The sequence below is a fragment of the Orycteropus afer genome, unplaced genomic scaffold (assembly GCF_000298275.1).
Source record: "Orycteropus afer afer isolate SDZICR_OR568_19922 unplaced genomic scaffold, OryAfe1.0 scaffold00271, whole genome shotgun sequence".
In the NCBI taxonomy this organism is placed as follows: Eukaryota; Metazoa; Chordata; class Mammalia; order Tubulidentata; family Orycteropodidae; genus Orycteropus; species Orycteropus afer.
The window spans coordinates 4439974-4451337 of NW_006921858.1; the positions used below are offsets into that span (position 1 = coordinate 4439974).

The 11364-nt window shown below is 36.7% G+C and overlaps 1 protein-coding gene across 1 annotated transcript in view; it reads left to right on the forward strand.

Annotated features, from left to right (window-relative positions):
- The window catches only part of GTPBP4 (GTP binding protein 4), a 38310-nt gene that overhangs the window by 26268 nt on the left and 678 nt on the right, over nucleotides 1–11364 (forward strand). The window contains exons 11-16 of the mRNA XM_007950396.2: nucleotides 1888–1965; nucleotides 2404–2455; nucleotides 3543–3643; nucleotides 5137–5334; nucleotides 7159–7224; nucleotides 9659–9802. Of these exons, the coding sequence (XP_007948587.1) occupies nucleotides 1888–1965; nucleotides 2404–2455; nucleotides 3543–3643; nucleotides 5137–5334; nucleotides 7159–7224; nucleotides 9659–9802 (639 nt within the window). The remainder of the gene's footprint in view (nucleotides 1–1887; nucleotides 1966–2403; nucleotides 2456–3542; nucleotides 3644–5136; nucleotides 5335–7158; nucleotides 7225–9658; nucleotides 9803–11364) is intronic.

Sequence of the window (11364 nt, forward strand, 5' to 3'; positions counted from 1 at the left end):
TGCACTCCTGTGTGTCCTGCATTTCCTCCTTGCAAATGTTGCCCCTTGGTCAGTCGCTCCAAAGGATGCATCTCCATAGAGTATGTGGGTACATCACTGTAGGTTGAGTGGTCTTTGTGAACATCTTGTTTACTATTGGCTGAGAGCCAGCCCCTGAGAGTTTTATTTCAGGCCTGAAGTGTATCCCAGGACCATAGTATTGGGGGTCCCACCAGACTCCATCCGACCAGTAATTCTGGTTATTACTGAATTTTTTTTTTCCTGTGCTTTAGGTACACGTTTACAGAGCAGAGTTTGTCTTACATTCAACATTACATGTACATTTAGTTTCACTCCCCATTTACCATCCTCAACCCTGACCCAGTCTCCTCCCCTGCCTGCCCAGTAACCCCCCGCCTCTTGTGCCCCTCACAGTTATACACTCCTGTGTGTTCTGCATTTCCTCATGCGAATGTTGTCCCTCTGGTGCCCTGTGGTTGGTTGCTCCAAGGGATGCATTTCCATAGAGTATGTGGGTGTGTCACCCTGGGTTGAGTGGTCTGCATGTACCTCTGGTTCACTCTTGGGCTAAGAGCCAGCCCCTGGGAGTGAGTTTCTTTTTCCCCAAAATGATTTTGAGTTTTGTTCCACATTGTTCTCCTTCTCTATCCAGGATCTCCTATATAGATCCCCCTCTGAGTGGTTGACAGTAGCCAGGGACCATCTAGTTCTTCTAGTCTCATAGTCATTAAAAATACATTTTTAAACATAAATGGAAGTGTATCACGTTCTTTATAATTTGTATTTTATCTTAAGAGTATTATGTACATGTATCCGTATTAGGACATGAATATCATTTTCATAGATATTACATGCTTGTACTACAGTCAAGCAGTCCTCTATCATTTTTAATTTCTTACCATTACATACAGCTGGAATGTACAGCTTTATTCATGTCGTTCTGTTTTGCAAAGACATATATATGTATAGAGGTTTGCACATACATCTGTAGAGTCAATTTTTAGCATTGGAATAGATGAGTCACAAGGTATGCCTTCTAAAATGCCTTCTCATTTGTACTCTGCTAATAGTTTGAGAATGTACATTTTTCTGCATTACTTACATTGAGTATTAACTGATGATCTTTATTTTTTTACCTCAGAGAAAGGTATTTGAAAATTAATAACATATGTTAATAATTCCGTTATGGCTACTGGATTTTTTTGTCATGCATAGGCAGGCCTACCATTCATTCCATGAATATTCTAAAATAAAAGTATCTTTGTTTTTTCCCTATGCTTTCATGGTTTAATTTTCATTTTACCTCTTTTTAACAGAAATCTGTGCTGTGTCTTAAATTTATTTTGTTTTAATGAGAAGATATGGAGGCAGTTTTCTAGCTCTATTTTTGAAAAGCTCAAACACACCAACCACTCCTGAGAAGGAAGGTTGGGCAATCTACTTCCATAGTGATACTGCCTCGGAACCCCAAGGAGGGGTTGCTATGAGTTGGATCCAACTGGACGGCAGTGGGTTTGGTTTTTTTTTTTTAAGCCATTTATCTCAGATCTAATTATGGAATGATTAATTCATCTTTCCATTGAATTCTCATACAGTGGTTTATGTCTAAGTTTCTCTCTTGCAATGATCTACTGTTCTTTCTCCTGTACCACTTTCTTTTTCCATGCTTTTTTAGATAATTTTGTTCATTTTGTTCATTTTTGCTTAAATTGCCTGCAACCCCCTCCTTTTGCCCCCAAATAATCTGTTGGTACTTTGTTCTGTTGGTCTGGATATGTTTTTCTATCCATAATATAAGGAGAATTTGCTTCCAGTTTTTAATTATTTTATACACTTTTTTTCTCAGCAAGGTATTTTACATATGTATTTTCAATAATATCTTCTTAGGAGAGGCCTCCTTTCATTCCAGAAGGAGTAGTGGCACGTAAGAAGAGAATGGAGATTGAGGAGCCTAAAAAGAAAAGGGTAGGTTACTTAAAATTAATTCTTAACCTGATTTAGTTGTGAAGAGAGAGGCAGATGCCTCTCAGTACCACTAGTAATGGAGGGTTAGAGTCATTAAGGACATATTGAGACCCTCTTAGAGATGCCCAGCACTGTTAGGTACTATGAACATAGCAGTGAAAAACCTGACAAAGGTTTTCTCTTGGAATTTGCATTTTAGTTGACAGGACATATAACGATAAGTGAAATTTTATATGTAAAATAAGTAGTACATCAGATGGTAAAACCAAAACAGCTTTCCTACCAGGCATAGGCATTGAATCCACAGGATATTGAAATGATTGGATATTAGATTAGAGGAAGAGATTTATTTCTTAATGACAAGGAGGGTGAGTAGCATTTCTAAACCCAAAGGTTAAAATAAAGATGATAAATTTTTTTTTTTTTTTTTAATTGCAGGAACGCAATATTGAGCTGGAAATGGGAGATGATTATATTTTGGATCTTCAAAGTAGGTGCTATATAGAACAGAATAGCATTATCTGAAAATGACAATTTACATGTGAAGTGTTTCAGAATAGTGAAAGGACTTTAATAAGTAAAAGTTTTCTAGCATATTTGTTAATTTTAAACATTGTTTTTATCGAGGTTTTTTTTTCTTCCACATAATCTTCTGTCCTTTTGGGATGAGTAGATTCTTTTTATAGCTTTTACAGCATAGAAATATTGAAACAATTGACATCTGTTATTCATACCATTTGTTTTCCTTCAGGTGTGTCTGTGTGTATAAAAAATCAAACCAAACCCATCTTCGTTGAGTCAATTCTGACTTAAAGCGCCCCGCATTGGGTTTCCAAGGTGGTAAATCTTTACAGAAGTAGATTGCCCAGTCTTGCTTCTGTGCAGTGGCTGGTGGTTTTGAACTGCCAACCCTCTGGTGAGCAGTCAGATGCCTTAGGCACTGTGCTACCAGAGCTCCACATATATACGTATGTGTGTGTGTGTGTGTGTGTGTGTGTACATATATATATGTATGTATGTATAATGTATATGTAGGAGCTCTGGTAGTGTAGTGCCTAAGACATTTGACTGCTAACCAGAAGGCTGGTGGTTCAAACCCACCAGCCATTCTTCAGAAGGAAGGTTGCACAATCTACTTCCATAGTGATACTGCCTTGTAAACCCAGGAAGGGGTCGCTGTGAGTCGGGTCCAACTCAACGGCAGTGCGTTGGTGAGTTATGTATATGTGTATATATTTATGTATATATGTATATAGATGTATATGTATGTGGGTGTATATAGATATACATATGTACATATGTATATATATGTGTGTGTGTATGTATATATGTTTAGTGTTTATTTTTATTCTGTGGGCACTTGGCCCTGAAATATTGAAATGCCTTGGGCAGTGTTTAGAGGAAGTCTTTAATTAGTCATACTGTTTTCTTTATGTATTGTTGAATACGAAAACTAAGTTATCTTTATGGAATGATGAGACTTGGCCTAACTTAACACTCATTTTGGACACATCATAGTTGAAGATACTAAAAAAGACTGTAAGATTAAACTTTTTTTGTTTGTGTTTTAACTCTAGAATACTGGGACTTAATGAATTCATCTGAAAAATATGATAAGATACCGGAGATCTGGGAAGGCCATAATGTAGCAGATTATATTGATCCTGACATCATGAGGGTCAGTGATACCTTTTATATTGTGTAATCTTTTTTTAATTTCTCTTTTAATATGACCACTAGAAGGTAAAAACACAACTCTTGGTTAACTTGTATCTTTTCCTTGGTTTTTATCTGCATCTACCATGAAACCTACCAATCCTTGATGCTCTCTGTGTTATTAGAGGAAATCCTACAACTCTTCAGATTGGGCCATTAAAAATGAATTTTTCTGTCCCAGTTAGGCCCTCTACACAGCTTAATCCTGTTATTTGTTCAAATTCTTCCTTAGGAACTATTGAAGGCTTTTTCCATTTCTCAGATCTTTTACCCATCCTTCCCTCTTGCAGCCTCATCAGATAACATCCTTTACAGAGAAAATAGAGTCCATGAGGTGTGAATTCTGTAATCTCCCCTTTTTTGCTGCCCACATCCCCTACTGGTGCACTACTGATGTGGTGAAGAAGTTACCTGCCTTCTGGTGCATGCACATTCATCTGTTGTCCTCCCAATCTGATCAGTTCTTATCTCTAGAATTTTGCTCCATCACTGATGTCTTTAACCTCTTTCATTTCCTCTCCCTGTTTGCGTCTTCTTAGCATATAAATGTCTACAAGTTTTTCTCATGAAAAAACGAAAATTTTCTTTACCTAGGTGTCCTCCTTTAGCTGGTACTCTTTTTCTCTCCTCAATCAAGCTGTTTTGAAAAATAGTTTATAAAATATTTGCTATCTGCATTTCCTCCTTTTCTACTCCTCAGCTCCCTAGTGCTGTCCTTAATTTATATTTTCAGTCTTCTTTTCTCTATAAGCTTATCACACCCTACATTTCAAACTCAGTTTCTGTTCCAGAAATTAACCTGGTTGATTGCATCATGATTTATTTAGGTATCAAAGGAATAAACATTGTTAAGACTCCTTTACTCTCATCTGTTCTATTTATTCCACTTCTGAGGTATTCTTATCCCCTATTACCCAATATTTATACACAGTGCCTTTACCTTAATTGGTCTTTGATCCATTTTTTATCTTATTAACGAGTGAGACACAAAGCTTATTTTGAGATGACATTTATCAGATTAGATAGTTGGGTTATTGTAGTATAAGATTTTAGTGTGTGTATGTGTATTTATTATATCAAATTTTTTAGAATCTGACGTTATTTCCTGTTATTTCTTTGTTGGAAGCTGTGAGGAATGAGAAAGGTAGTGTCTGAATGTTTTGAACTTTAATGTTTAGAGTAATTATTTTTAAACAAGAAAAAAAAGCAACAGCACAGAAAAATTCACAATATGCTGTTGGTTTAATATTCGTATGGTCTTCATTTTCTTCACAAAATCCATTTTCTTTAACAGCTCTGGCACATAGGGTAAGGCTCAAATGTGGCTCTGGACCATGGTATTCATTGTGTTCTCAAAGATTTAAGGGAAATGTATTTCCTGTATAAACATCGCTACATTTATTTATGAGTTTTTGATTTCTAATTTTGCATGATTATGTCTCTTTATTTTTAAAGAAATTGCAAGAATTAGAAAAAGAAGAAGAGCTAAGAGCAGCTGCAGGGGAATATGACAGTGACTCAGAAAGTGAAGATGAGGAAATGATGGAGATCCGACAGTTGGCCAAGCAAATTAGAGAAAAAAAGAAATTGAAAATTCTTCAATCAAAAGAAAAGAATATACAGGGACCCAGAATGCCTCGAACTGCTAAGAAGGCAAGTTTTTGTGTTTTTTCAAAGAGGCATGGCCTATTTCTTTGCATATTGGATTTCTGTGTAATCACTGCTAAGATTTTATGTATTTTGTTTTGGTGTATATTGACTAGCAAGATTTATTCTAAAATCTGATATGAGTACTTGCATACAAAACTTTATGTAGAAATGTGTTTTTAGTTCTCTTGGGAAAATAACCAAAATGATTGGTGGATAATAGTATAAATGTATACATAACTTTTTAAGATAATGCCAGATTATTTTTCCCAAGTGTGCCTACTGTTTTGCATTCTACGAGCCATTCTCACTAGCAGAGATTCTAGTTACTCCATATCTTCCAGATCTTGGTGGTGTTGGTCATTTTAATTGTGGTTTTAACTTTCATTTCTTTGATGAAAAATGATTATCATTATTGTTTCATGTACTTATTTGCACCAGGGTTTCTTCTTTGATAAAGTGTTCAAATTTTTTGCCCATTTTGTCAATTGGACTTTTAATATTCTAAAATTACATTTTTTAGATGAGTCATTTATTTATTATCAGATTTCTTTTTCCAGGTGATTTTTCTCAGTCTGAATTCTTTTCATTATCCTAACACAGTCCTTTAAAAGACCAAAATATTTTTTGCTTTGATGAGGTCCAATTTATAAACCTGTTTTTTTTCTTTTTCAAGTTTATGCTTTTTATGTCCTACTTAAGAAATCTTTGCCTCCTAGAGATTTATTTGGGCATCTTTCTATCCCATTCCATATTTGTTTCAGGGTGACAGGAGGGTTCTCTGTTTGTTCAGGCCTCAGTCATATGCTCACTCCTGTGACCAGGGCAGGGTTCTAAACCCCCTGGAGTGGATGGTTAAGAGAGGTGTGTTGTTGTTGTTGTTATGTGCTGTTGAGTCGGACCCGACTCATAGTGACCCCTCCTTGGGTTTCCGAGGCAGTATCACTACGGAAGTAGATTGTCCCATCTTCCCTCTGAGGAGTGGCTGGTGGGTTTGAACTGCCAGCCTTCTGATTAGCAGTCAAACGCTTTAGGCACTACGCTACCAGAGCTCCCAAAAGAGGTGTAAGTCCCCCTAAAAAGAGGGTGACAGCAATGCTGGGCAGCTGAGGTAATAAGAAGTGAAAGAAAATAATTTGAAATTCTAGAAGTCTCTCAATGGAAATTCATATATTTAAAAATACTATTTTCATGGGAAGGAGCCCTGGTGGCGCACATAGTTAGGCACTTGACTGCTAAACAAAAGATTGGTAGTTCAGATCCACTCAAGCCGTGTCATGGGAGAAAGACCCAACAATCTATTCCATAAAAATTACAGCCATGTAAACCGTATATGAGAGATTGACTTGGTAGCACCCAGCAACAATAGCATTTTCACATTATGGCAAATGGCAGGTTATTGACAGACACATTTGGACATTTTTGTATTCCTTTCAGGGGTGTTCAGTGTTTGGACCAAGAGAGATATTACAGCTCTGGAGTCTGTCTTTTAGGCACATGGCCTTAACCTCTCAGCTTTGGTGATCTCATCCATGTATTGGAGACAGTAGTGATTCATGCCCCATGGTGGTTGTGAAGGATGGGTGTCTTACACATAACAGTTCCTCAGTCACATTGGCAATTGCTTAGTTTCCATGTGTTCTAATGAGTCAGTTTGAGCTTTCCAAAAGCTTGAAAATAAACCCAAGGAAAAAGTAATAATTTCTTTAAAAAAAAAAAAAAAGGTATATCATAGATTATCATAAAAGAATGTTTTCCTTTGAAATATTTTCCAACGTTTCATCAAACTAACTTTGCTTAAAACAGTCTCATTTCTTCTTTCCTTTTCAGGTTCAGCGGAAAGTTTTGGAGAATGAGATGCGAAGTCTTGGTGTCGACATGGATGATAAGGACAATGTAAGTGTGTAAGGAGCTCTGGTGGGGTAGTGGTTAAGATGTTTGGCTGCTGACCAGAAAAGGTTAGTGGTTCAAACCCCCCCAGCCACTCCACAGGAGAAAGATGAGTCAGTCTACTTCAATAAGGATGTATAGCCTTGGAAACCCCGTGGGGATCACTGTGAGTTAGAATCGACTCGATGTTTGAGGGATAATTTTAGATATGTATGTAGTTGGGTATAGCTCTGTTAATAAAGAAAATGAGTTTTTAGAAATCTGAGAATTCAAAATTGATTTAAATAAATAAAATAACAAGGAAAAGGAATTAATCTTTTGATATTTCTGTTTATTTGCATGGAATCTTGATTTGAATTGAAACATGTGATGAGCAACTTATTGAATAAGATTAATGTCTTAAATGTGTTAGTTACACTGTTGGTTTTCCTTTCCATATTTCTGGGTGATTTTGTATAATTAGGTTTAAGTATCCCATACTGTTTGTGTAGAAGGATGGAATTTTCAAAACTCAGTTTTTGTTGTTGTTCACAATTTATGGGCGCTCTGGTAGCATAGTGCCTAAGGCACTTGACTGCTAACCAGAAGGTTGGTGGTTCAAACCCACCGGCCACTCCTCAGCAGGAAGGTTGGGCGATCTACTTCCGTAGTAATACTGCCTTGGAAACCCAAGGAGGGGTCACTATGGGTCAGGTCTAACTTAACATCACAAAACAACACCACCAACATTTCTGGGTGGTTTTGTATAATTGGGTTTAAGTACCCCACACTGTTTGTATAGAAGGGTGGAATTTTCAAAACTCAGTTTTTCTTGTTCACAATTTATGAAAATATTTAGGAAGACTTTGCATATTCCAGTCTTTAATTATTAAGATAAATCATCTGTAAGTGTATGGAAGATTTCTCTGTCAGCAACTTTAATTTTCTGTTTCAGTTAATGTTGCCAGTTAATGTAAGGACACCTAAGTGCTTTTTCTTCTTAAAAATGTTCTGTTGATGTTTTGTTATACATATTCCTTGTTTTCTATTTTCCTGTTAATGGCACATTTGGAAAACACCAAAAAATTAATATTTATGTTTATACTTGGCACATATTATGTTGACTCTTTTTAAATTGTGGTGTGGATAGTTTTTCATTTTATGGCAAATTCCTAAAATACTGAAAAACCAAACCCACTGCCACTGAGTTGGTTCTGACTCATAGCAACTGCCATTGGGTTTCCAAGGCAGTAAATCTTTACAGAAGTAGATTGCCCAGTCTTGCTTCTGTGCAGTGGCTAGTGGGTTTGAACCGACAACCTGGTTAGCAGTCAGATGCCTTAGGTACTGTGCCACTAGAACTGCTTGTACAGTACATTTTTAATTGAGTAAAAAAAAAAATAGCTTTTTATTTTGGGAGTTTTAGATTATTTGAAATTTTAAAATTCATTTATTAGCTATCTCCTCAAAGAATTTAAGGTGGCTTGTAAGAAATATACAAGAAAATTTAAAAATTTAGCATCAGGAGGAAAATACAAACAAGAATAGAATGTCAAAGAGCAATATATGCATAATGTTGTCCTACACAATTTCTGTGTTTGAACTGTGACTTTGATTTTTAGCTTTCTTGGTGATTCAAGTTATATAATGTTTTAATTAATTTTAGTTTAGTTATCAAATAAATAGGGGTAGGAAGTATTACTAAGACTCAATGTGAGAAGAACGTAGGCTGTAAATTATGATAATAATAAAAAAAACTGTGTTTCTATGACCCCAAAGATTAGAAGGCATCTCAGATATCTGCTGTTATGAACTATGCCAGAGCATGTACACTTTTGCGTAAAACAGATTTTTCATACTCGATTACTTCCTAAAAACAGATTACTAGAAGTGAGATGACCAAACTCCGATCATAGCATTGTATTAGATTTCTTTCCAAAAGCATTATATTTGGACTTTAATCAACAATTTGTGAAAGCATCTATTTGCCTGCATTTTTGCTTGCATGGAATATTATTTTAATGTATATCTCTAAAGTCTAATTTTTTATTGTTTATAAGTGTTTTGCTTACTGCCTACTTACCTTTTGGAATAATTTTATCATCCTCTTTTATAGATGACATAACTGAGGATTAGATTAAAAAATTTGTGTCTGAAATATAAATTGTGATGGGCTAATTTTATTATTTAGCATAACATGAAAATTTTTTAATGCGTAAAATTTTTAACATGGAATTAAGATCAGCTTTTAACATAAAGCAGCTTGTGTTAAGTCAAGGAGAATGTTTGACCAATAGTTAACCAGAAATTATAAGTATTTTAAAAATCTTTAGCTTATTTGATAATGGTTCTGAAAATTCTTCACTGTTCCTCCCTTTGATGAAATGCTTCTGTCACTAAATCTGGAAGCAAGGCTGGGGCCTGAAGCTCTAGACTTACATTGCCTTTTGTGATTTTTCAGGCCCACTATGCAGTCCAGGCAAGAAGATCTCGGAGTGTTACTCGGAAAAGAAAACGGGAAGACTCTGTCGCACCCTCCTCTATAGCCCAGAGTCATAGTTGCTCTCGAACCCCACGTGATGTTTCCGGTCTCCGGGATGTCAAGGTTAGTGTCTGTAATAAGTAATATAGTAATAATAATAAACCCTCTACTTCTTCTTACACAAAGGGCTCAGGGCAAACACCAGCATTTGTCATTTGGAGCAGGCAAGAACTTAAAGGCAGAAAGGTTAGCAGGTGGACTTATTCCCCTATTTTCCTGGCATCCTTTAGAGGGAAGCTAGGGTCCAGTTGGGTGCTCCGTGGACCTGTGCCCAGCAGGTGGGCTGTTGTTTTCTTGGGAGCTGCTTTTCATTTTTCATGGGTGAACAGAATAATGGGTTTATAATGCAGGGATAAATATAGCTTGGCACCAGGAAGTCTGAGTGGAGGTCCCAGCCATTAAGGGGAGTGTCTGGAAGTGGCATCCACTTAGCATCTTGACTGTGAGTCCTCAATCCCAGCAAGCCATTGCCAGGGAATCAGTCCAGATGAAGCCTTTCTGGGTTGACTATTTTGAGATAGTCCTGTCTTTTCATTACTGTGGAATCCCTCCCCCACATAGGTAGTTTGGGTTACTATCATAATCATTTATAGTGTCTTTTGTGAAAGAAGCTTTGGATATATAGTCTCTTTTGCCATAACTTCCTTTTATTAAACAACAACTGGTATCAAAACAACAATTTGAAAATTCAACTGCATGAGAAAATCTATATATATAAATAGGAAGCAGAATTAAAAAAATATATATATAGGGTGGTGGTGTTGTTGTTATGTGCCGTCGAATCGGCCACGACTCATAGCGACCCCTCCTTGGGTTTCCAAGGCAGTATCACTACGGAAGTAGATTGCCCAACCTTCCTTCCGAGGAGTGGCTGGAGGGTTTGAACCGCCAGCCTTCTGGTTAGCAGTCAAGCGCCTTAGGCACTACGCTACCAGGGCTCCATATATAGGGTAAGAGCATCCATTACATATATAGGGTAAGAGCATATAATGGAAAGACCGCTGGACTTAAAGGGGAGAAGAGGTATTTTCTTGAGTACATAAGATGTTTTAGGCATTTACACATATTAATTAATCTTCATAACAACATTAAAGGGTGTTATAAGTATTATTATCCCATTTATAAGAAATGACTGATTGCCTGAAGTCATGACCTATCTGGCATTGAAACTTAGGCTTTCCATTTTATGCCATTTCTATCTAAAGTTTGTGATAGTATTGTCTTTGCCACTTGTTGATTCAATGTGAGTAATAAATTTTCATGGGCCTGAGTCTCAGTTTCTTAGTTTGGGTAAGAGGGATTTAGAACAGATGTATTTTAACCTTCCAGGTCTAAAATATATCTAGTCTTTGTAGGTATAAAACCTATTCTAGATAAAATTTTCAGAGTCTTCACATACGAATATTCATTGTGTTCCGGTGGATACCGTGGTGAGTCTAAGGGAAAACAGTGAACAGGACTGTTCTGGTAACCTGGTGCTGCTCTGACAGGAATATACCACAAATGGGATGGCCTTAACAAGCAGGAATTTATTCTTACAATTTGGAGGCTTTAAGTCCAAGTTCAAAGTGCCAGGCTCTAGGGGCTGGGTGAAAGCCCCTCAACCTTGGGGTCCAGCTCTGCCT